Source organism: Balaenoptera musculus, chromosome 11 (genome assembly GCF_009873245.2).
Source record: "Balaenoptera musculus isolate JJ_BM4_2016_0621 chromosome 11, mBalMus1.pri.v3, whole genome shotgun sequence".
In the NCBI taxonomy this organism is placed as follows: domain Eukaryota; kingdom Metazoa; phylum Chordata; class Mammalia; order Artiodactyla; family Balaenopteridae; genus Balaenoptera; species Balaenoptera musculus.
In genome coordinates this window covers 80,206,104-80,232,364 of record NC_045795.1, presented here as the reverse complement: position 1 = coordinate 80,232,364, position 26,261 = coordinate 80,206,104, and the positions used below count along the sequence as shown (strand labels likewise).

The 26,261-nt window shown below is 41.8% G+C and overlaps 1 protein-coding gene across 6 annotated transcripts in view; it reads right to left on the bottom strand.

The window, feature by feature from the left end:
• SLC25A26 (solute carrier family 25 member 26) overlaps positions 1 to 26,261 on the bottom strand; it is a 174,393-nt gene that overhangs the window by 127,758 nt on the left and 20,374 nt on the right. For 2 of the 6 annotated variants that reach the window (XR_005021810.1, XM_036868496.1), the window contains exons 1-2: positions 13,156 to 13,477; positions 527 to 683 (exon numbers count right to left, since the gene is read on the bottom strand). Coding sequence is in view for 3 of the 6 variants with exons in the window: in XM_036868496.1 (XP_036724391.1) it covers positions 527 to 683; positions 13,156 to 13,188 (190 nt within the window). In the remaining 3 variants the exon portion in view is untranslated. Of the gene's footprint in view, positions 1 to 526; positions 684 to 8,656; positions 8,680 to 13,155; positions 13,482 to 15,503; positions 15,613 to 26,261 lie in introns of those variants that run through there. The other 4 variants (XM_036868498.1, XM_036868497.1, XM_036868499.1 and 1 more) reach the window with 4 other exon arrangements.

The following is a 26,261-nucleotide window of genomic DNA, read 5'->3' as shown; positions in this document are numbered from 1 at the left end:
GTTAAGACAAAGATTTAATGCCTCTTAGGTTCATCTGCTCCACCAGAATCTCCAAGCCAGTGTTTATTAAACTCAGCTTCATATCTGAATCACCTGGGAAGCTACAAAAACTTCTGATACCCAGGCAAAGACCAGACCAATTAAACTTCTCATGGAGACACAGGCATAAGTATTTTGTAAAGCTTCCCAAGAGATTCCAACATGCAGGCAAGGTTGAGAACTGCTGTAAGACATCACAATCAATGTTACAGGAACACTTTAAGGATTCTAACAAGGAGTTTTAACAACAACAAAAACCACTCATCTAAAGATTGCTCATTTTTTTATGACAAATACAGTAGAATGGAATCTATAGTACCAGCTGAGTCAAAAATAATGGATTAATGAATAGAAAATAAATTCAGGAGATCAATTACATCAATCATATAAGGAATTCTATATAGGGTTGGACCACATACCATTCTGAAAATAAATCCCATTATCTTGGCTTTATATAAAGCAGTGATAATACCAATATAATTTTTACCATTAGGAAAGGATCCAATAGCAGCAGAAGGAACGCCAGCATATATTCCACGAAAACCACCAGCCTTATTAAATCCTTGGGGGCTCTGCAGCCTGGTTTTAATGGTATCCAGAGGAAATAATATCAAGTCAACACAGACACCTGCTACCCCACCAGCCTTTAAAAAAAAAAGGAAGAAAAAGAAAAAAAAGGTTACAATAAAATAAACTGCCATTTTGGGGATGGGGTAGTTTTTAAAGCATATTTCTTTAAGTACGGTTTTAAAGTATACCACAGACTACTTTGGTACAGTCAAAACACCTCTTACCTAAATCTACAGACTGTCCTGGGAAAATAACCATTATTGTGATATATTTTCAAATTGTAAATTTTATATTACATATTCTGTTTTAAACAAATGTTTAATGATTTCTAATAATTTTAAAATAAATTTCAAGTTCATTTTTAATGATTTCATAGGGTTCAAAAAAGTAAACAAACAAACCTCAGAAAGGTAAAGAGTTCAAAGTCTCCTTCCCTGTCCCTAAAAACCCAGGTAACCACTTTTGGTTTCTTACTGTATCCTTCCCAAGTTACTTTAGGCATATATAAGCAAATATGAAGATGTATTTTATTTTACCTTTTTTTTTTTTTTAAGTAAAAGGTGGTATGCTGCACCTTGTTTTTTTCATTTGACAATTTATCTCAGTGATCTTTCCAAATTACACCAAATGTTATATTTTTTGCCTTTTTAACTAATGAGTAGTGAATCTGCATTAAGAAAAAAATTGTTTTGAGACTTACATTCTAAATGGTAATGCTCCTTGTGAATCTAGATCCATATTTTAAGAATCACACATGTAAGGATTCCTATGGTATCCTCTCTACTTTGTGTATATTTGAAAATTCCTTGATACTTTTTAATTTAAGTGAATAAATGAAGGGAAAAAAAAGAGCTAAATTCCTAGAGGACATTAAAACCTGACCCAAACTAGTCATCTCCCAAGAGATACCATGTTGCTTTGGGGAAGATGCACTTTAAAAACTGATTAAAAACTAAGTTTTCACCTCATGATTACAGTAAAGCATATGTAGAATATTTTAAAAACTGGTTACAGCTTAGTCAAAGGAAAAAGAGACTCAGAAAAATATGAACTCAGAGACTGTCAAAGAAAGGTCAGCACACAAGGTCTAAAGGCATCATTTCAAGATATGAATCAACACCATTTTAGAGTAAGCAGACAGAAGAACTACGAAGAGGCAACTCTCAACACGGTTCCTACATAGTAAGTTTTAAGCTGAATTGCTAACTTTTCCTATCTTTTGGATTTTGAACCATGTGAATATATTACCTATTCAGAAAGGAAAAGTAGACATTAAAAACTATATATTCCATGACACAGAAAAAGAAGAATCAGTACTATTTAAACATACAGGCAGAGTTCAAAATGATCCGCCGTTTCCATCCTTTGGGTTTACAGGATGCTCAAGTGGTACAAAGGTTAGTACCTAGCAAACACTTTCTGCTCTACTTGCCACTCACCATAAAACCACTTCAAGACTTCATTGGAAAAATGAAATTACCCTGATGAGAAATGCAATAATGTCTATTTTTCAATTAGTTAGCATAGGTAATTATTAAAAATTAGTGTACACTAGAAAAGTACATTGCCATAGGGACTTCCCTGGTGGCGTAGTGGTTAAGACTCTGCCTGCCACTGCAGGGGACACGGGTTCGAGCCCTGGTCTGGGAAGATCCCACATGCCGCGGAGCAACTAAGCCCATGTGCCACAACTACTGAGCCTGCGCTCTAGAGCCCGTGAGCTACAACTACTGAAGCCTGTGTGCCACAACTACTGAGCCTGAGCTCTAGAGCCCACGAGCCACAACTACTGAAGCCCATGCACCTAGAGCCTGTGCTCCACAACAAGAGAAGCCACCGCAGTGAGAAGCCCACACACTGCAACGAAGAGTAGCCCCCGCTCGCCGCAACTAGAGAAAAGCCCGCACGCAGCAATGAAGAACCAACGCAGCCAAAGATAAATAAAATTTAAAAAAAAGAAAAAGAGAAAGAAAAGTACATTACCATATACATTAATACTATATGATCAGCCTGAAAGGCATGACAGAACCCCAAAGACCATGCGGGATACTCTGCGAATGACCTAAAAAGTTGTCACCGGGCTTCCCTGGTGGCGCAGTGGTTAGGAATCCGCCTGCCAATGCAGGGGACGCGGGTTCGAGCCCTGGTCCGGGAAGATCCCACATGCCGCGGAGCAGCTGGGCCCGTGTGCCACAACTTCTGAGCCTGTGCCCTAGAGCCTTCGAGCCACAGCTGCCGAAGCCCGCGCGCCTAGAGCCCGTGCTCCGCAACAACAGAGGCCACCGCAATGAGAAGCCCGCGCACAGCAACGAAGACCCAGCGCAGCCATAAATAAATAAATAAATAAATAAAACAGAAAGAAATTGAAATGGTACAGATGGCCCAAGGTTTTTAAAAAAAAAAAAAAAAAAAAGTTGTCACCAAAAGAACACAGAGATGGGCCAGGAGAATACCACAAGTGGGAGTAAAAGAATGACAATGTGGGATTTCCTTCCGGATATAAAGGTGGCCTTTTCTAAGTCAAAGGAAAAAGGTCACAAGTAACGTAGCAAAGTTAAAAAGAAAAAAAAGCCAACTTTTTCAACATTCTTCTCACTTATTCTTTAAGGATTTTATAAAATTCAGTACGTAACAAAATATTTTGCCTGCCTCTTCATTTTCTCAAAACACAAGAACTAAAATCTTGGTGAGAATGACTGATATGACTGGTTTCTTTAAAAATAGCTGCACTTCATTCTAATTTTCTCTTTAATCTTAGGAGTGGGTTCAGAGAGATGTTTGCTATCTACTGCTAAATTTTAATCAATAAGCGAATTACTCTTTTAATCTATTTGGCTACTTTGCATGCATTGATTCTCCAGCCCTTCTTTCATCAGAATTCTTATCGTCTGAGAATAAAATGACCAGATTGAATCTATTTATCTAGTAAATCATGAATCAAGTTACTAATTGCTTCTGTGGATTTCAAACTTCTATAACTCAAATGTCACTTAAATTCATGAGACTGAAAAAAATGCTGCTAACAGAAGATTAAGAATTACCTATGTATTTAGAGACATAGCAACATATCTAAGATTTAAACAAAAACTTTAGGGCTTCCCTGGTGGCGCAGTGGTTGGGAGTCTGCCTGCCGGTGCGGGGGACACGGGTTCGGGCCCTGGTCTGGGAGGATCCCGCATGCCGCGGAGCGGCTGGGCCCGTGAGCCACGGCTGCTGAGCCTGCGCGTCTGGAGCCTGTGCTCCGCAACGGGAGAGGCCGCGGCGGTGAGGGGCCCGCGCACGGCGATGAAGAGTGGCCCCCGCTTGCCGCAACTGGAGAAGGCCCTCGCGCGGAAGCGAAGACTCAACACAGCCAAGAATAAATAAATAAATAAATAAAAATTTAAAAAAAAAAAAAAAAAAAACTTTAAGGAATGCTTATAATTTTTAATCAAGCCAGCATCAACTGAATTATAAGGGACTCTACCGATTTCTTTCTTTAGCCTGAGAAATTTGTTTTATTTATGATCACTTATCAAAAATGTTATCAGGCGGGACTTCCCTGGCAGTCCAGCGGTTAAGACTCCGTGCTTCCACTGCAGGGGGCATGGGTTCGATCCCTGGTCGAGGAACTAAGATCTTGCATGCCATGCAGTGCGGCCAAAAAATTTTTAAAAATTAAAAAATTTTTAAAAAAAGGTTATCAGGCAAAGGGTTAGTTTCAAGATTTCTGGTAGCTTACACTGAAAATCCTAAGAAAGAGAACATAAGCCAGATAACCAGCAAGCCTTACCACAGCACAACAACTTATTGAGCTCTTGATATCATATAGATAAAATACACAGCACCACCTTAATTTAAAAATGGAAAAAGTGCTGGCAGGCTGTAGAGAGGAAGTGTATAATTAGTGAAATTAGACCCTTTGAAATTCCTCCGGGAGTTGAAAAAAGTCAAGATTACATGAAGCTGGCAAAACAGAAAAAAACAAAGCAAAAACAAAAAAACTCACTGCTGCTCAACTACAAGACAAAATCAAACCATCCGTCTAATTTAACTAAGCAAAATCATCACAGGCCCCTGGCCTAGACCACAACTAAAAAGAACCAGGCAAAACATTAACATGGCTTCTCGGGGAAACATCCCTCCCTGACATTCTCAGTTTCCTCCACAACAAAGTGGCCACCGTGACTTTAACCACCTCATTGCAGAGCTGTCGCTTCTGCTTCCTGTGATACTTGCCTTCTTCCCCCTCCACCATCCATTCTCCCCGCAGCGCTCCTTGACCCTCTACACTAACGTAGTCTGTGTAAAATACAAATTTCAATTTCATCTTGACACTCTTCAAAGTTTCCAAAAGCCCTTAGGATGAAGAACAAAATCACAGTACAGCCTACAAGGCTCTAGAAGTTCTGGCCCCCATCTACCTCTCCACCCTTAACTCCATCATTAGCCCTTTGCTGGGTACCTTCTTACCACCTTGATCTCTCTTTTCCTCCAAGTCATCTGATTTTCCTCATTTCTAGCACTGTGTCCCTAATCCCCCAGTCTAGGTTTAGACCCTCATGTTTCCACACACTGATCAGAATTCTAATTCTATAGTTGAGCATCTGACCATTTCTTCAAAGACTGTATGTTCCATGAAACTATAAGATCCATACCTGTTTTGTTCACCAGTATGTTCCCAGCACCCAGTACACAGTAGGCACTCAATAACTATTTGAAGAACACATGAATTAATGACTATAACAAAAGGTTACTAACCATATCTTAGAAGGTACTACAAAGCAACCTAAAAAAGGTACATCAAATTTTTTAAAAATTGCAAAACACGGGACCAAGCAATTCCCAAAAGAAAAATATAAACAGCCAACAAAATTATGAAAATATGCTTCCCCATCATCAGTGATCAAATAAAAACAAAATTTTAAATTTCCCGATTACATTATAAAAGATTAAAAATATGAAAATAGTTATAGGTATTAACATAAACAAATTATTATTATCTATTGAAGGACAATTTGGCAAAATGAAAATTTTAAACTATAAAATACTTGATCCAGTTATTTTATTTTTAAACATTTCTTCCACAAAAGTAAGTTCATAAATATACAAGAATGTCTGCTACAGAATTGTTTCTAACAGTAAAAAACTGGAAATAACCTAATAAGTTGTATTATATCAGAATAACGGATTGCTACACAGCCTTTAAAAGAATGAGATTGACCTGAACTTGCTGATACAGAAACATGTTATATTCTTAATTAATCAAATAAGCTACAGAACAATATATGCTGCATAATCCCACCTTTCAAAGAAATGTGTATTTATTTGTCTATGCATAATTAGAAGTCTGGAACCATACACACCAAACTGCTAGAAGTTATTATCTCTGTGGAAAAACATTCGGGATGAGGAGTATTTTTATTATTATCTTGTTGATTTTTGTATTGTTCAAGTTTTGCTACTTCAGTACTACAAGTACCCAATGAGTACTACAAACATACAAAAGTAGAGCTACTCAAATTAATACTCCCTCACCAAAAAAAACCAAAAACAACCCGAATTCACTGGTCACATTTGGTATACAGTAGGCACTCAGTAAGGGGTAACTCAGAACCTCGACCCCTAGACCCTAAACTACCTGTTCAGCTTCATCTGGCACACTCTTGACCTTGAGCCTCGTCCACTCTGACTACTCTATTTCCCAAAAACGTCCGGAAACTTATCAGTTCTGTGCTCCTGTTTAGGTTTTTCTCTCAGCCTGGAAGGCCCTTCCAATGCCTCTTGCCTCCTGTCTACTACAGCCAGCAGACCCCCTGCTCCCCCCGGCCATTACATACACACAAATACACACACATACACACACACACACCCCCCTGCCAAAATCCATTTCATTGTTAAGACTGTGACCAAACGCCATATCCCTCCTGAAGCCTTTCCCAGTCTCCCAGTCAGCATTAAAGGCTACTTCCTTAATGCCCCCGGATAACTTTGTTTACATTTCACTTTCAGTACTAACCACCATGGCTGACACCAAGATCCTTCAGAGCAGAAGCCAGGTGAGTGACGTTGGCCCTCCTAAGTATATAACCCAGTGCCTGGGATGGAGAAGGGCTTCCACACTTGTCGGTCTGAATCACATGGAAATGTAAGATGATGAGAAAACACTTTACGGAAAGATTCAACATTCAGAAGAAAAGCTGCAGCAAATCACTCTCTAGTTGTCCTGCGGCAGTTTGCCATAGCACTGGGACAAATGAAACCTGGTGTTACCTGCTGCTATACTTCTTGGCATTCCACAGCTCCACTGACAGCTTTGTGGTATATTCAGGGTGACTTTCCCAGAAATCCTCTGCCTTTCGTCACCTCCTGACGGGAAAGACTGTGTAGGATCAGTGTTGTTTGGTAAGGCTATTCTCAGGAATACAATAATGGTTCTAGAATTTGACTTGAGTATTCTTCCATTTCTCCAGAAATTCTTTCAGATTAAATATTGCCTTAGACTACAGCTTTGGCATCAGACACGCAGACCTGGCTTCAATCTCAACTGGGTCTCCCTAGGAAAGCTATTAAACCTAGGTAAGCCCACATTTCTTCATGCATGAAAGGGGAAAAATAATAGTACCTGTTACTTCACAGAGTTTTTGAGAACTGAGTGAGATTGAGAATTAAATACAACTACACGAGCCTGTTACATGCTTAGCAAAATGCCTGCCTCAATTACCAATAAATATGAGTTATCATTTTTAGTGTTATGTTACTGTAAATATCCTTCCAAGTTTGCTGATGCACTATTTCTGACAGGCCAATATTAAAAACCATGCGAAAGACGAAGGAGGACTTGACCAAAGACTGAAGATTACAGTCATATATTAAACTGAACTATAAATGTATATACAAAATCGATAAATTCAAGTCTTTCCTTACCAATAATGAATGAAAAGCTCTCCTCAAATTCTGCCCCCTGGACAAGAATCACCCACGGATTCACACAACAGAAAAACAAAATCACGTGACGTATGCAGGAACGATTCAGCGTCAAACTCAAAAAACTGAGAAACACTACTGTTCAAATTTCTTTATGATGCTTGGATGTGAATTTATGGGTTATTTTTTTTTTAACCAGAATACAAAAAAAAAAAAAAGAAGACAAAATTGTAACCATATGATTTCTGCTCTGAAAAAATTGCATAAGCACACATTAAAGTGCTCAGTAAATGGTTACTTTTTATCATCATGCATAATTACATGGTTAATTTTCGTTTTATTTTCTGTTAAATGTCTGCTCCCACTTGACTGCACACCCCTGAGGGCAGGGACCGTATCTTTGAGGCTCTTGCTCTTCCCAAGTACCAGAGCAAAGGCTCACACATATGTCTGGTTAAACAGGTAACAATACCTGATTCGTGGAGGTGGAAAAACTGTGGGTACAACTTTTATCTTCCCTCTATTTGGCATTTTGTTACTCAAATTCTGTGTGTACCATTAAAATTTTAATATTTAAAACTTATATCTGAACACAGAGCATTTGGTTTGGAAGTGGTACAAAAGCATATTAAGTCATTTACAGCTAAATTTCAGATTCTAAAACTTTCCCAGGACCCCCTCTTATACTGAAAGAAAAATGAGAAAGGAAAGGTAGCTCCATCTCCTCGTACTTGAAATACAGAAGAAATGCCTCCATCACGGCAGTGGTTCTCGATTGTGGTCCCAGACGATTGGTGGTCTCCAAGGGTGCCTTGCATGCTCCACTGATTGACCAAAATTGAGAATACACCTCTGTCTAGGTGACAGCCTACTCAACACAAAAATGAGCAAAAAAAGGAAGACCTGCCCACTCTGACCGAAATGACGAAAAGAAACAAGTCACACAAAGCAAGCTTGAGAATGTGCAGCATAATTCCCAATCCCTTAGAGATATGGAGATAATGCTTCATCATCAGATACTAACTTCCTTGACTCCAGAAAGCAGACTAAGAAGCTGCCTTCCAGAAAAGAAAGGTATGAGGCAAAAAACCCTGAAAACGTCCCTTCAACTTCATTCTTATCTTTTCTTCTGTTTTCTTACCCCACCTAAGAAGCCTTGGCAACATAATCCATGCCACTGCCCTCAAGTCCCTTTCTGCCAGTGGTTCTCAGCAGAAGGGCAGGTCCAGTGAGAAGACACAAATATTATGAAGAAACTTTTTCAGAACCACCTCCCTAAAGTAAGAAAAGAAAAAACAAAATATTAAAAAAAAAAAAAAAAACAGTACAAGCAGTCCTTGCTTTGCACAGCACCGAAACGCATGCATCTCAGTTGCCACAAGGAACACAAGTCCTCAAACAGGACGGGTGAATTACAGTGACCACGGTGACATTTCACAAAAATGGATAATTGAAAGAGGGAACTGGCCAGCAAACATGAAAGCGGGGCAAATAAATGACAAGTGGTTAACAATGAAAGTGACATTCAAGTCAAATGTAAAAGGAGTCATAAAAGAATTAGCTGGCCGTGGGAGTATCAACTCTGCTGTTGTTGGAGAGATTCTAGACATGCAGCCAGAGGAAAGTGAGTGAAGGCGAACTTATCACCATATACAGGGAAAGAGGCTGTGACGAAAAGGACAAAGATGTCCCAGAGCAAGCTGTGCCAGCAAAGATCTCCACGTTAAAGGAACACTTGTTCTGTATTGCAAGTTATATGACTTAAAAATTACTTCTGATACTTTTTTTTTACAAAGAAATACAATCTTAATGTTTTAAATTACACTGTACTAAATGTTAGCTTCTCTTTTTTTTCCGCTTCCCTATACTTCTACAATCGACAGTAAGAGAGTTATTAACATTGACAAGAATTTTTAAAGGTCGTTAAATAATCATAAGTGTTTTCATCAATTATTAAGATCACTCCGCATGACGTCCACTCGCACATTCATCTTTACGGCCCCACATTACACGCAAAGGACTGCCTGCACTTCACACTGCAGAGCACCAACACGTGCCGAAGTTCCTTCACCTGTAACCCAGTTAAAAGTAACTGAGACAGGGATGCTTTTGGTTTCACTCAGGTAACAACCCAGATGAACTACAAGGTCGATGAAACAGCTAAGTACTGAAAAGGGAGAGAAGATGTCAGGCTGGAAGGAAAGACTGGTTTGGAGGTATGTTTGTTTGTTTGCTTGTTTTGCATTGAAAAGGTAGAAGAAAAAAGTAGGGCTAGGGGCTTCCCTGGTGGCGCAGTTGTTAAGAATCTGCCTGCCAATGCAGAGGACACGGGTTCGAGCCCTGGTCTGGGAAGATCCCACATGCCACGGAGCAACTAAGCCCGTGAGCCACAACTACTGAGCTTGCGCGTCTGGAGCTTGTGCTCCGCAACGGGAGAGGCCACGACAGTGAGAGGCCCGCGCACCGCGATGAAGAGAGGCCCCCGCTCACCGCAACTGGAGAAAGCCCTCGCACAGAAACGAAGACCCAACACAGCCAAAAATAAATAAATAAATAAATTTATAAAAAAAAAAAAAAAAAAGTAGGGCTACTATCAAAATTATTTCATTCCATCTTGGAGGATTTCAATACAGCTTTTTTTTTTTTTTTTTTTTTAAGGAATGGAATAAAGCCAGCCCTCCATATCCTGGGGTTCCGCATCATCAGATTCAACCCAATGCAGATTTAAAATATTTGCAAAAAGAATTCCAGAAAGTTCCAAAAAGCAAAACTTGAATTTGCTGCATGCAGGCAACTATGTTCATAACATTTATATTGTAATTACACAGTATTTACCTTGTATTAGGTATGATAAGTAATCTAGAAATGACTTAAAGTATACAGGAGGATGGGCATAGATTACATGCAAATACTACACCATTTTATATAAGGGACTTGAGCATCTGTGGATTTTGGTATCCACAGGGGACCTGGAACCAATTCCCCTTGGCTACCAAGTTTTAATTAGGCATGAACCAGATGTGTACAGGTACAGTGTTGTATTTTTTCTTTCTTTTTTTTTAATCTCATAAGCATTTTCCATGTTACTATTATAGCACATGCTCTTCACAAGCACTGTTACCAATGGCCCCTAAATAGTCCATGAGATGCATCTATCACCATTCCTCTTTTATTTCATGTTTTCCTATTATCTTCACTGAGTTAAATGCTATGAACATCTTTAGGTCGCTAATACTTATTTCAAACTGCTCTCCTAAAAGCATGCACCAGTGAATGTACTCTTGGTGTTTTTTTTCTGAATAGTCTGCTCTGTGTTCCAAATGAAAACTTAACATGCCAGAAGCTCTCTCCTTATTCAGCTCTACAGCCCTTCAATCCTGCTCTAGAAACTTGAGGAAGGAAACAGTTAAATATCTGCTCTACGTCAGGCTCTGTACTACATCTCACTTAATCCTTAGAAGCCGAGGCTCAAGACTTCTGCAAACATGTGAAGTTGCATTCATTCACCCAACAAGTGCTGAGTGCCTACGAAGTGTCAGGCATTGGCCACACAGTAGTAAACAAAACAGAACTCCCTCAGGAGTGCTTAGCCTGCCTCAAAGATGCTCCCAACCGTAAAAAAAAAAAAAAAAAAAAATTCCCACTCCATTTCCGGACTACTTCAATAATAAAAGCTTCTAATGGCTTTCGTTATGCTTCATATAAAATCCAGATTCCTTTCCACTGCCCACCAAGACTCCCCCCGGCAGGCTTTGTCTAGCTCTCCAACAGCACCCCCGACACACTACCCTCACCCACTAGGCCTCAGCCACCACCGTCACATCCTGAACTCGTTCCACCTGAGGATTTTCGCACGTGCTGCTCCCTCTGAACTTTCCCCTCTGCTCATCAAAATGACTTGCCCCTTATCTTTCAGGTCTTAGCTTAAACGTCAGCTCCTCAGGGCCTTCCTTGGGCACTCCATCTAAAGTAGGTTTTCCAATATTATTCTCTCTCTCTCCCACCTCAGTTCATTTCTTTCACAGTACTTATCATATAGCCTAGGTTTGTTTGCCATCAAATCTCCAAGGGCAATCACAGTACCAGTAGACAGAACACATGGCAGATAAACTGCATGCTAAATGAATTCGCCGAGAGTGAAATCTAACTTCCTTGAAACTTCTACCAGTCGATCCCAATTTTAGCCTCTGTAACTACATCGAAAAAAGAAGTATGCATGTGTACTCTTCTTTAATAAAATAAATAAATTTTAATACAATTTTTCTTCTGTTAACTCTGACACTCACCTGTTTTTAGCAACTGCTACTGTTGCTGACTTCAGAGATAGTCTCAAGGAGCAGTAAATGGAATCCCATGTTACACTGCTTGGAGTCTAAGCTCCAACACTTCCACACATGAAATGTATCTCACTTGTGTGACTTTGGACAAATTATCTAACATACTATTCCTCAGTTCCTTCATTTGGAAAACTAGGGTAAGACTTCAATTGTTTGTCAGGCTTAAATGAGATGATGTATGTAAAGAGCTTACCCTAGTTCCCGGCAGAGCAATGTTAATTGTCACAAGTACTACTGCTATCTCACCAGCTGGACAGGAAAACGTCTTCAAAGGGGTAACATATTTCTTTGCATCTCTAAAACCTAGCTTCTACAAATATCAACAAATCTAGATTTAAAACCATCATTCCACCAGTCTAGGTAAGATCCCCCTTCCACATCTTTCCATACACTCTGAAACTAACCCTCATCATTTACGATAACAATCATTTCACCCTTCTGCCTCCACCACCTGACCCGTGCAGCCAGGTCTATCTTATTCACCATGTTATCTCCAACACCTGCAAAAACATTTGATAATTAAACGAAGAAAGTCCTCTGGGCCTCCATTTCTCAGGAAGAGCTTTTGAAAAAGTATTTGTCTATTTTCTGCCTCTGCCCGCTCTCCTACAATGAAAACACAGGCAGCCAATCTGTCTTGTTCACTACTGTATCTAATATCCCCTACTGAACACGTCCTAAGAAAGGTTTCAAAATATTTATTAAAGGATATGGGGGTGGGGGTTGATATTAAGACACGTTGATTCTCGTTGTTTTCTAAGGAATTAAACACCACTGACGTACTGGCTCAACGCGCGGCTATTTTTGCTCATCAGTATATACCCAAAGCCTAGAAAAATGCTCGGAAGCAAAATAAGCAGATTAATTATATACAGGATGAATGAATAGATGCGTCATTTTCCGAGACTGAAAAAAGATACAGCAAAATGAAACCACAGTCTTGACCAGGAGGTCTGTGAGCGACTCGAGTTGTTTTATTACATATATTTCATTAATTGCCAAGCTCTCCAGAGTATGGTCACAGTATACAATTGAAACTTTTCTTTTTCCGTTAGGTAAACCGCGGTGCGGAAGACTAAGAGTCAAGTGCCACCCCTATCCCACCCCCGTCTCTTTCTGGCATACAGGTAGGAAACTCAGGACCTTGACACGAGGCCCGGCGCGGCCCAGGAGCCCCGTGCTTCCTCCCAGACCTGGTGACCGGTGACCCGGGGATGATTCAGCGCGCAAAACCGGAAGGAGGTGCTAGGACAGGGAAGCCTCCGGCACGCCTAGCGCCCCCACCCTACCGCCCGGTACTCACCACCAGCGAGGCTGTGAAGCCAGGCCGGTCCATGGCCGCACAGACTCAGTCAAGGTTATAATTCAAAGCTGAGCCGGCTCAGGTCGTGGGCCCCGGCACTGGGCGCCGCCATCTTGGAGGCGGGGCATGTAACGCCGGCACTTCCGTGGCCACGTGAGGTTCAACCACAACAATTACACGTGCAACCGGGGAAGCTGGGCCAGGAGGAGGGCGAGGAAGGAGGGGCGGGGCCTGGAAAGTGTGGTCGAGTCAAGGCTCGCGACTCTTCTCTGCCTCCGTTTCCTACAGCTTCTGAGTGGGCCAGGTGGAGGAACTCTCGCGAGCAAACGAGCCTCGACTGGGAACTAGGCGTAGCGAGCCCGGTGATGAGGAAAGGGTGAAGCCCAACCTTAAACACAAAAGAGGCGTGGCTATATGGAAGGCGGGGCCATGGAGAGGCAGGACTAGCTTCAGCGGGCGAGACCTGTGGCTTCCAATGAGTTATTTGCTTTTATCTGTTGGTTTCACCTGTAGAAATTTTGTCTGAGTTTCCATAAAACAGACTCATTATCAGAAAAGTATTAAATATAGAAAAACATTTCAAAAATTTCCTTACTCGAGCTAAAAATTAATGTCCTCTACTTCTTACCAGCAGTTTTTGCACTTAATTCATTTGTTCGGTTATTTACTTGCTCATCCTGTTAGCTGTAGTATCAGTTGCACACTTCAAAGACCACTTTAAGTACTTAAAGTTTCTCGCAGTGGACTTGCCTTTACATTTTTCAAACAAATACCTTCTAAGTTTCCTTCTATTAAGAGCCAACTGCATCTCAGATGTGGTGCTCTAATACAGCCACTTTGTAAGGTAAGCACCATTAGCATCCTCATTTTACAGAGAACCCTGATGCTCCAAGAGGTTCACTAACCAACCCAAAGCTACAGAGAACATAGCAGACCCAGGCTTGGAATTTTACTTAGTGACCTCATCATATTTCCTCAAAACCTTTGCAACAGCCTTAGGTTCTTTGCCTTTCTTCAATCTGTCTTTCATACCACTTCTACAGTCAATATTCTCTTCTAGTTGAGATGTTCTAGAAATGATTAGCAGAATGCCTTCAGGGTTTCAAATTCGGAACCCCCAGATATCTGGGAGTGGCTTACCTGAGTGGTTCTGTTACCGGCCAGGGTTCTTGGACTCCTTAATCAATAGAAATTGAAAAAACACCAGACGAGAAATTCAGGCAAGGCTTTACTGGGACTCGTACTGTAGCAGGACGGCGCGAAAACAAGTAACAGGTGGCCCTGCTTGCTCCGTGAGGGGAGGGCAAGCTGGTCCCTTATATGGGGTGAGGGTAGGGGCAGGTCTGGGGGTCAGGCTGCAGGGGTGGCTTGGGTGGTGTGCCCATCCCCTTGGTGGTGCTGTGTGCAAGGATCATGTGCGCTACCATGCTTTTGCTCCCAACTCCTCAGATGTGGAAGTTAGGTTTGGGGGCTTTTTGTATCTTGTTCATAATTTGCCCCAAATGTGCATGCACACAGTTATTTTTAGTCCCTTGGAGTTTCTTTGTATTTGTTGCTTGAGGAGACGTTTGTCCAGGTGCAAGCATTGCTGCAAAGGGTCCCAGGTCCCAGGTCCCAGCCTGTAACCTAGCAGGACACTATAAGGCCTTCCTGGAACAGACGCCCACCCATGTCCTCCGCCTGCCTTTTGTCTGTAGAAAAACTTTAGTCAAAGAATAAATTTAATCAGAGAAGTGAGAAAATGCAGAAAGAAAGGAACACAGTCAAGCAAGACAAAATAATAATACTTTGGCCATTAAACAAAGTCAAGGACCTTTAGTTCTTCCCCAAGGTCTATAGATAATATTCGGAGCCATGTCCTTTGAGCTGTTCTGCAGATACTGAAACCGCCACCAGGTGGAAGAAGTTAACCGTATGCTGCCCACAAGCACGTAGACCCCAGACCGGTTGGAACCAGAAGGTTGATGATGCTGACTCCCAATTACCTCACCACCAACCAATCAGAAGAATGTCCACGAGCTGATCACGCCCTGCTCCCCGAACACTGTTAAAGACTCCTCACTACCCCCGTGTCCCAGGGTGGGACATACAGTCTTGAGGGCATTAGCCTGTTGTGGTCCCCTTTGCCCGGCAAAGCAATAACGCGGTTTCTTTCTACTTCACCCAAAACTCTGTCTCCAAGATTTAATTCGGCACCGGTGTACAGAGGCTAATTTCGGCAACAAGCCTGTCTCAGTTCAGACTCTGGGTCTCTCTGATGAGGTTGCAGTCAAGGCATCGGCTAGGGCTATATCTGAAGAGTTGGTTGGGACTGGAGGATCCACCTCCAAAATGGCCTATTTCCATACCTGCCAAATTAGTGCTAGCTGTTGGCAGTTGGCCTCAGTTCCTCACCACATAGACTTCTCCATAGGATTGCTTGAGTGTCCTCAGCTGGTTTTCCCCAGAGTGAGTGATCTAAGAGAGCAAGACAGAAATGTTATGTTCTCTTCTATCGTTCAGAGGTAAAAGCTTCATCAGGTATTTCATGATGCCACTGGAAACCCTTTAGGAAATACAGATGAACAAACATGACCTGGGGCCTTCCTTTCATGAAGTGCTTACAGAAAGATCCATTACCACTTGTGCATGCCTTTTAAATGGAACATTACAATGCAATGTCATTGTCACCACATTGCAGGCAGAGTATATCCTCAGATCTTCTAATTAAAAAAACTACCAAATGAGATAAGTACTGGTTTGCACTAAACATGTGAAATTATAATATTGTCTTCCTCAATTAAATCTACCACTGTAAGCCAAGTTCACTTTAGTTCCGAAATATTCGTAGTATTTACAAAAATTATCAGGAGGTCAAAAACAATACATCAAAAAAAAAACAAATTAGGTCCAGCTTAGGGGAAATAAAGGACATAATCTTTAGCCAGAACTAGACCCAAGCTCCAAGTTCCTGTTACTGATCTTTATTGAAAAATAAAGTAATAGAATCATTTGCAATAAAAATATTCATGTATCTTAACCCATATGCATATTTTAACCCATATGCAAAAATATATATAACGGAAAGGAACCCTTTAAGTAATAAAATCAAGGTTATACTTTCCATGTGGATTTGTGTTCCCATTTTGAATCAGTGAGAAAAAAAAAAAAGATTGTCCTTTCAATAAATGGCTTTGGGACAGTTAGATAACCATTTAGAAGAAAATTATGTTTCATCCCTGTCTCACACTTTACCTCCAAAAACAGTTCCAAATGGATTAAAATTCTCATTTATATAATTTATTAGAATACTAGAAGGAAAAGGTAAATATTTTAATATTCTTGAGGTAAAGAAACAGGTTTATGCATGAGACTTTTTTAACTAGGAAAAATATTTGCAGCACATATGACAAGAATGAATTCTTAATACTAAATAGTTCCTATAAATCAATAAGAAAAACACCAATACCAATAGAAAAAAATGGGGAAAGTCACAAAGGAAGAAAAATAAGTAGCTAATGAACATGTGAAAATATTTTAAATTCCTTAATAACATCAAAAAGAATTAAAACAATACAGCATTTTTCAAACCTATCAAATAGGCAAAGATTTTTATAGGGGGAGCATCAAAGCAACTTTTCTGGTGAGTGATATGACAAGATATATCAAAACCCTAAAAAATGTTCTTTGTCCTCAATTGTTCTACTTACTGCATTGTACTCTAAGGAATTATTTTTTTTAAGCCATAGAAATATGACTATAAGCATATTCATTTCACCATTTTCATAGCAAAAGAAGAATTTTTATACAGCCAAAAATGTTCATCATTGCATGATTGAGATACTTTGGTTACAGTATCCATATGTAGCTATTTAAAACCGTGATGTGGAAGAATCTTTAATGATACAGAAGGATGGTAAAAATAAAAACAGTTGCACAAGAGCATTTGCATATCCTGGTTTCTGTCCTTATGCCCCAGCAGATCCACTCCCTACTTTCTCTTCTTTTGTTTTCTGTCCTAGAAAGCTGACCGGTAGGAACTGCCCCCTGGTTTCCAGTAGGGTTTGGCCAATGAGAGTCATGGGCAGATCTGAGGATGGCGAGAGAAAGAGGTCAGGGTATTTCTTCTCTACTCGCTCCCTGCCTCAACCCAGTTCTGGCAGGTGTTGCATTCCTCTACAATACTGCTACTATCTCTTTGGCTCCCTTTCTCTTTCAGGTCTAGGGAGGATAATGGCTTCCCACTGTTGTAAGCCCTGGCTGCCTCTTCGTACCTTATTGATTTTCCTAACACTGCTCAAGTCTCTCTTCAAAATCCCAGTTGGGTGCCTTCTGTTTGCTGCTAGAACTCTGACTGACAAAAGACACTCTAATCCAATGTTTGTCAACATTTACATACTAGTTCCCTATTGCTGCATAACAAACTACCCCAATACTTAGCAGCTTAAAACAGCAAACATGTACCATCTCAGAGTTTCTGTGGGTATGAAATCTGGAATCGGCCTAGCTAGGCCTGGCTGGCTCATAATCTCTCATGAGACTGCAGTTATGCTGTCAGCCAGGACTACAGTCCCAACTGATGGCTCGAATGGGAATCCACCTCCAAGCTCACTCACGTGGTTGTTGGCAGGATTCAGCTCCGCACAGGTTGTTGGAGTGAGGGGCTCAATTCCTCAATGTCTGTTGACTAGAGTCCTCCCTCGGTTCCTTGACTGGAGTCCTCCCTCGGTTCCTTGCCTCGAGGGCCTCTCCGTGTGGGAGCTTGCAACACAGCCCCTGGCTTCCATCAGAGCGAGAGAGAGCACCCAAGATAGAAGCCACAATCTTTAATAACCTAATCACACTCGGGGAGGGGATTATACAAGGGCATGAATATAAGGCAGCAGCAATCAATGGGGACAATCTTAGAGGCAATATATATAATTTACAAATGCACAGAAAAAAATCTGTATGATGACGGGTTATCTTTGGGGACATTAAAAATGATGTTTGTTGGGCCTTCCCTGGTGGTTCAGTGGTTGAGAATCTGCCTGCCAATGCAAGGGACACGGGTTTAAGCCCTGGTCCGGGAAGATCCCACATGCTGCGGAGCAACTAAGCCCGTGCACCACAACTACTGAAGCCTGTGCACCTAGAGCCTGTGCTCCGCAACAAGAGAGGCCACTGCAGTGAGAAGCCCGTGCACTGCAACGAAGAGTAGCCCCACTCACTGTAACTAGAAAAAGCCCGCGTGCAGCAACGAAGACCCAATGCAGCCAAAAATAAAATAAATAATTTTTTTTAAAAAAATGATGTTTGTTTTCTTCTTGTGTTACTGGCCATTTCTAACGAATAAATAGTACTGCTGCAGCTATTACCATCAGATATTGTTGCTGACCTACCTCCAGCTGACAGCCACTCACATGATATTGCTTAATTTCTTTGCCTTTTCCATGAGCAAGTTGATATCAACCTGTCTAGATTTTACAAAGCGTGAATCAGTTATCTCCCATAATCGGGTTTTGTTCAATATTTGACCCAAGATGAAGCTCTGGCTAGGTTTCCAAAACATATATAAAAATAATCAGGATGAAATTTGCTCAGCTAATTTTTACATTCTCTGACAAAGATCTCCACTCTATTGGATGCGGAAATTATCCTAAAACCTTGTGCCTGTGCATTTACTGCCCATCAGTTTGGCAAGCCTGTCACACTGATATATAACACCAAACTGCCCTTGCTGTAATTGCTCCCCTCTGTTGAAGTGGCAACTGATAATTATAGGTCACCCTTGTGACACTTACCTGACACAGAGGACGACAGCAAATGATTTTTCTCAGTCACTGACTATTGTTATATTCAAGGGCAAATCGAGCTATTTTCCTCTCTGCAATAGAGGAAATAATGGGAAAACAGAAATGGGGTTCATGATCTTCCCATTACAGGAATTTAAAACAAAACTGTCCACATTAACCATGATCACAAATAAGAACCTTTATTATTCTTCAAATTAATTCCATCAGCAAGTACTAACCAGTATTGTGTGGGTCCATAATGGCCTTTTTTCTTTCTAAAACATCTGACCCCGCCAACTCCATTTTTTATCGTGGTGTTCATGATTCTCACAACCTTCTGGGTTAAGAAGCCTGCCTCTTGTCCAATTTCGTATTTATCCTTGACGCCTAAACCATTGCCTAATCCTTCAGAGGCCTTCCTTCTCTCCTTTCTGCAAAACTGAAGGCTCTGGTTTGAGCCTTCAAAAGTCATAACTTAATGACTAAACCAGTCATAAAACCCTTCTCCTGTCTCCAGATCCCATTCTAGTTCCTTTGGACAGCTCTGCAAGAGTTAAAAAAAAACAAAAAAAGGAACCATCTTATATCAAGGCTCTGTGTCGATGACTGACCATTTCCCTATTTATTTTCTCACTTAATCCACACTGTTCAACCTGTGACGACTTAGGTATTACAATCAAGCCTGGACTCCTGGTTTCCTGTAAAACCCAAAAGGAAGTCGTTGACTTCCATTGACTGTCTTTGGAAGACAGTCGGTTACAAAGCTAAACGTATGATCTGGGAATTGTGCTCCATGGTATTTACTCAAATTAGTTGAAAACTTATGTCCACACAAAAATCTGCAAACGGATGTTTGCAGCAGCTTTAATCACAATTGCCAAAACTTGGACGCAACCAAGACATCATTTAGTAAGTGAATGGATAAATAAACTGTGGTCCATCCAGGCAACAGAATGGCATTCAGTGTTAAAAAGAAATGAGCTATCAAGCCGTGAAAAAAGACGTGTTGGAACCTTCAAGGCATAGTACAATGCTAAGTGAGACAAGCCAGTCTGAAAATGCTATATACTGTATGATTCCAACATTCTGGAAAAGGCAAAACTATGGAGACCATAAAAAGATCGGTGGTTGCCAAGGGTTAAGGAGAGGGAGAGATAAGTAGGTGGAGCACAGAGAACTCTTAGGGTAGTGAAACTATTCTATGCGATGCTATAATGGTTGATACATGTCGTTACAGACTTGTCAAAACCAATAGAATGCACAATACTGAGTGATTCACCTAATGTAAAGCATGGGTTTGGGATGATAGCGAGGTTGCAATGTAGATTTATCAGCTGTAACAAGACATGTCCCTCTGGTGAGGGATGCTGATTGTCGGGGAGACTGCGGGTGTGGGCGGAGGGGGAAGGGGGAGTATAGGGGCGCGCTCCACTTGATTACTCAAAATGGGAGTGCTTGCTGCTCAGTTTATTACTGTGATCTAAATGTGCTCCGAAAGATAAATTCTATTGCAATCATTTCAAAAAAAGGGAAGTCATTGTATTATAACCCTGAGATCTCCAATGATAACTACTTCAGTCAAATTCTATCCTCTTCTACAGGTGCTGGGGTTGGGGAGGAAAGGGGAGAAGGGAGGGAGGGATGGAGTGAAGGAGAGAGAGGGGGAGGGAGGGAGAGAAGGAGGGGGAGGGAGCAGGAGTGGTGCCAAAGACAAGAGGAAAAATAAGACAATATATTGAAAAGAAAAATAATCTTGTCTCTGCTCCATGGGTTGGACATACTTTTCCTCCAACCCAAATGTTCACTGACAGATGAATGCATAAACAAAATGGGGTGTATACATGATCTCGGAGAGGCAGCAGTGGGTGGTGGCGTGAAGCAAGATCTTAATTCCCTGCCCAAGAATTGAACCTGGGGAGCCTGAATGAAAACCGGGAATCCCAGTCACCACACCCCCTAGCTTTTGCCCCCAGTGAAAATGCATTTCCTCACAGAGGCAAAACTGTAAAAACAGGTACAAAGTTTTATTATTAGAGACACAGCACAACAACAAGTGGGAGAGCACACAGAGAAACAGTTTGTTTAGTTAAGACAGAAGCAAGGCAGAGATGCACTCCGGGAGAGGAAGGGTGTGGGCGTCCTCCCGAATGAGAAGGAACGCGGTGAAGAGGTGATTAGGTCATTTATATAGGGCAGTTCTTCCGGGTCTTTGTTTACCTTGGCCAATTACCTGGTTTCTTTTTCCACACCTGCCCTGCCCTAGGACCCTCCCCAACGTGTGTGCGCAACGTTTTTCCAAGATGGATTTCAGCCCAGAGGTCTATGGGACAGCCTTAGCATCACGTATTATGGGGTGGTGCCCCTCCTTTTGACCCCCAAGGAGCCTTTCTGCAAATGTGCAGTATTTCCCTTGCCCTAAGGATGGGAAATGTATGATCTCTTGATCTTTTAACAGGGTTTAGTCCCATTCTGTCCCTGCCATAAAAATGACCAATGTCTGGTTATTTACCCTATTTCTGTTGCTGGTTTTTATATCAAGGTGCAGATCTTGAAATATAGACAGGAGTCTGGTTATAAATATGTAGTCCTGGAGCCCGTTTGTCTCTTGCTTCAGGAAATGTAAACAGGGGGCTGGGTAATGAATGTCCAGCCTGGAGCCCATCTTCTTCTCACCCCAGGAAGTGTGAACAGGAGGCCAGTTGTAAATGCCTAGCCTGGAGCCCATCTACCTCCTGCCTTATACATACAATGGAATCTTATTCAGCCTTAAAAAGGAAAGAAGTTCTGATACATGGACAAACCTTGAAGACATTGTGTTAAGTGAAATAAGCCGTTCACAAAAGGACAAATACCGTAGGATTCTGTCTACAGAGGCACCTAGAAGTAGTCAAATTCACAGAGACAGAGAGTAGAAAGCTGGTTGCCGGGAGCTGGAGGGAGGGGCAATGCTTAGTGTTTGTTCAATGCGTACAGAACTTCAGTTGGGGAAAATGAAAAAGTTCTGGGAATGGATGGTGGGAACGGATGGTAGTAATGGTTGCACAATGTGAATGTACTTAATGCCACCGGACCGTACACCTAACAAGGTTAAAACGGTCATTTTTATGTTATGTATATTTTACTAACATAAACAAGACACTTTTTCTTCATAGGTGATGGAACGCATTTAACACATTTCATTTCAAAGATGAAATGATTCTCAGGCTCACGAAAAAGCTGATGCACAACATTCTTTAGTCAACCAGTAATCAAAGTTCTCCCTACCCCTTCGATGCCATTTTGCTTCCTAAGTCAGAGTGGCTGGAGGGAAGTGGGGTGGCGGAGGGAGCAGCAAGTGAAGAGCTCCATTACGCGGCGCAGAGCCCCAGCTCATTCACTGATATGGAAAATGTTTTAAGAATGAAATATATGGCTTTGAATTCCCATTCACCAACTCCCTCATCATGATGTGCCTCCCCCGGCTCAGTTTGCCATTCTATACCTTCCTCATTGCAAACCTTCCCCAGAGCTCTCTGGCGCTGCGGTCTTTTTATTACCTTCCGTCAAACAGCAGTCCTTCATTCAAAAGGGCATGACCTTTCATTCCTCTGAGCTACCAGCATGGGTCCTAAATGAACACTTTAGGCTTCATGCTACAGGCTGAACATTAATCTGCTCCAGCTGTCCCCCAGGTGAACCCATTAGAGCTCAAAGAATCACTTGAAAAAAGTGAGCTAATACCTTTGTCATTTCTCAGGTCCAATGCTACTGACATTGCAAAATGGCCACAGTTCCCCCAAATAATTAGGAGAGAACATGTTACCCTCTGTAGGGTAATGTGTCTCTCGGGTGCAGTTCCACATCCTCTCTTAATTTTTAGTTCCTCTTGCAGGTTTTATTTCTCAACAGACATTTTATATTTTTACCTGAATCCTCGGGCCCCAGACTATTGCTTCAACCTCATGGCCTGCCAGTTACCTTTCTCTGCTCTTGATTCCCCAGGGGAGGTGACCTCCATACTTTCTGCCTCAGGGCTTGGGCACAGGCCCACTTCCACCCTTCTCCTTCTTACTTCACCTTTACTGACAATGCAGTTTAATGTGGTTTCCTCAGAGGTTGTCTTCTCCCTCACAATGCCCTACTCCTCCCATATTTCTCCTGTAGCATCATATTTTTTCCCCAGCACTTATCATAATTTGTAATTCTATGTGTGTGTGCTCATTGCTCTCCACCACTAGATTATAAAATCCATGAAGACAGGGTCAATGTCTTATCAAGTTCACCACTGTTCTCAGTGCCAGACACATAGGAGGAGTTCAATTGTTGGAATGAAGAAAATAAGAGAGGTGCTGGAGTCAGGATGGCGTACTAAGAGGACGTGGAATTCGCATCTCCTCAACACTAGGGCACCTATCAGGCACCGGTAGGGGACCACGGACACCTAAGGGGACGGGAGGAACCCCCAGCAACCGGGTAGGACATGGGGCGTGGGGGGAGTGAAGGGGGAGGAGAAATGGAGGCGGGACGGGACTGGCGCCCCTGAGGGGCGGCTGGGGGAGGGGAAGGGATCCCACGCCAGAAGGGGGAAATTGGGGAACCACTGGGAAGGCAGAGGATCAAAAGGGAGCGTGGCCAGGTTTCCCCTGCCCACTTGGGCCCCCAGGAACCTGCTGAGATCCCGGGCCTGATCCTCTGCCCACCGAGGCCCCCTCCAGCTGCCCGGGTCCTGAGGGAGTGGGAGGGAGGGAAGGGGGAGCAAAAGTAAAGGCCAGACCTATGGGACCAGCACCCCTGAGGGGCGGCTGGGGGAGGGGAGGAGTTTCTACACCCAGCGGGACCCACCCACGGCACTGGGGGAGACCCTGGGGGAGACAGTGGGGGAGGGGCACGAAGGAACGGAAAGGAACGGGGCCAGTGCTTTCCCTGTCCACTTAGGCACCGAGAAGCCTCTTGGGCTCCCGGACCTAACCCTCTGCCCTCAGAGCCTCCCTCCTGCCCTGCAGAGCCCAAGCCCCACCCCTACACCCCCACACAAGGCCCACCTCTGCACTCGGAGACACCCTCTGAGACCCCCTCCAATGGGTGGGGCCTAAACCCCACCCACACATCCTCCCCCAGGGCCCTACCTCCAAACTCCGGAACTCCACACTCCAGAGGCCCTCCTTTCCACGTGCTGCCTCTCCCCTTCCTGGAGCAGGTCCTAAGCAGAGAACCCCAACCCACGCTTGAACATCACCCCGCCCAGGCCCCACCCCTGCCTAACTTCAACCCCTGCCTAGCTTCCACCCCTGCCTAAACTCCACCCCATGCAAGGATTTTTTTTTTCTTTTCTTTCTCTTTTCCTCTTTTAGATTGTGGTTCTGTTTTACCTTGTTGATTCATTGTTGTTGATTCCTTTATATTTTTATTTTCCTAATAAATCTTTTATTTTTCTAATTTATTTTATTCTTTATACTTCGTTAGTGATCTCTCCTTTGGCTTGTTCCCCACCCCCCTTTTTTTTTCTTTTTTTGTTGTGGTTTTATTTTACCTTGTTGCAGTTGTTTCAATTATAGTTGATTTTCCTAATATATTTTTTATCTTTCTAATTTTATTTTATTTTTTATTCTTTGATATTGTACTGCTCCTTTTTTTCTTTCTTTCTTTCCTCTTTTTTTTTTTTTTTTTTTTTTATACTGCACCAAGAAGCTTACAATATGATATCTTGGTTCCCAGGCCAGAGGTCAGGCCCGAGTTCCTGTGGTGGGAGCTCCAAGTCCAAACTGCTGGACTAACAGAGAACCTCAGATCCCAGGGAATATCAATCAGAGTGAGGCTTCCCGGAGGTCCTCACCTCAGCACCAAGACTCAGCTCTATCTAACTGCCTGCAAACTCCAGTGCTGGACGTCTCAGGCCAAACAACCAGTAAGACAGGAATACAGCACCAGCCATCAAAGAAAAGAAAAAAAATGAAATGACAAAAAAATACGTTACAGATGAAGGAACGAGGTAAAAACCTACAAGACCAAATAAATGAAGATGAAATAGGCAACCTACCTGAAAAAGAATTCACAGTAATGATAGTAAAGATGATCCAAAATCTCAGAAACAGAATGGAGAAAATACAAGAAACATTTAACAAGGATCTAGAAGAACTAAAGAGCAAACAAACAGTGATGAACAACACAATTACTGAAATTAAAAATACTCTAGAAAGAATCAATAAGAAAAAAACTGAGGCAGAAGAATGGATGAGTGAGCTGGAAGATTAAATGGTGGAAATCACTGCCAGGGAGCATAATAAAGAAAAGAATGAAAAGAATTGAGGACAGTCTCAGAGACCTCTGGGACAACATTAAACACACCAACATTCAAATTATAGGGGTCCCAGAAGAAGAAGAGAAAAAGAAAGGGTCTGAGAAAATATTTGAAGAGATTATAATTGAAAACTTCCCTAACATGGGAAAGGAAATAGTCAATCAAGTCCAGGAAGCACAGACAGTACCATACAGGATAAATCCAAAGAGAAACATGCTGAGACACATATTAATCAAACTATCAAAAATTAAATACAAAGAAAAAATATTAAAAGCAGCAAGGGAAGAGCAACAAATAATATTTAAGGGAATCCCCATAAAGTTAACAGCTGATTTTCAGCAGAAACTCTGCAAGCCAGAAGGGACTGGCAGGACATACTTAAAGTGATGAAAGGGAAAAACCTACAATAAGATTGCTCTGACCAGCAAGGATCTCATTTAGATTCGATGGAGAAATTAAAACCTTTGCAGATAAACAAAAGTTAAGAGAATTCAGCACAACCAAACCAGCTTTACAACAAATGCTAAAGGAACGTCTCTAGACAGGAAACACAAGAGAAGGAAAAGACCTACAAAAACAAACCCAAAACAGTTAAGAAAATAGTAATAGGAACATACATATCAATAATTACCTTAAATGTAAATGGATTAAACACTCCAACCAAAAGACATTGACCAGCTGAATGGATACAAAAACAAGGTCCATACATATGCTGTCTACAAGAGACCCACTTCAGACCTAGGGACACATGCAGACTGAAAGTGAGGGGATGAAAAAAGATATTCCATGCAAATGGAAATCAAAAGAAAGCTGCAGTAGCAATTCTCATATCAGAAAAAATAGACTTTAAAATAAAGACTATTACAAGAGACAACGAAGGACACTACATAATGATCAAGGGATCAATCCAAGAAGATATAACAATGGTAAATATTTATGTATCCAACATAGGAGCACCTCAATACATAAGGCAAATGCTAACAGCCATAAAAGGGGAAATCGACAGTAACACAGTCATCGCAGGGGACTTTAACACCCCACTTTCACCAATGGACAGAGCATCCAAAATGAAAATA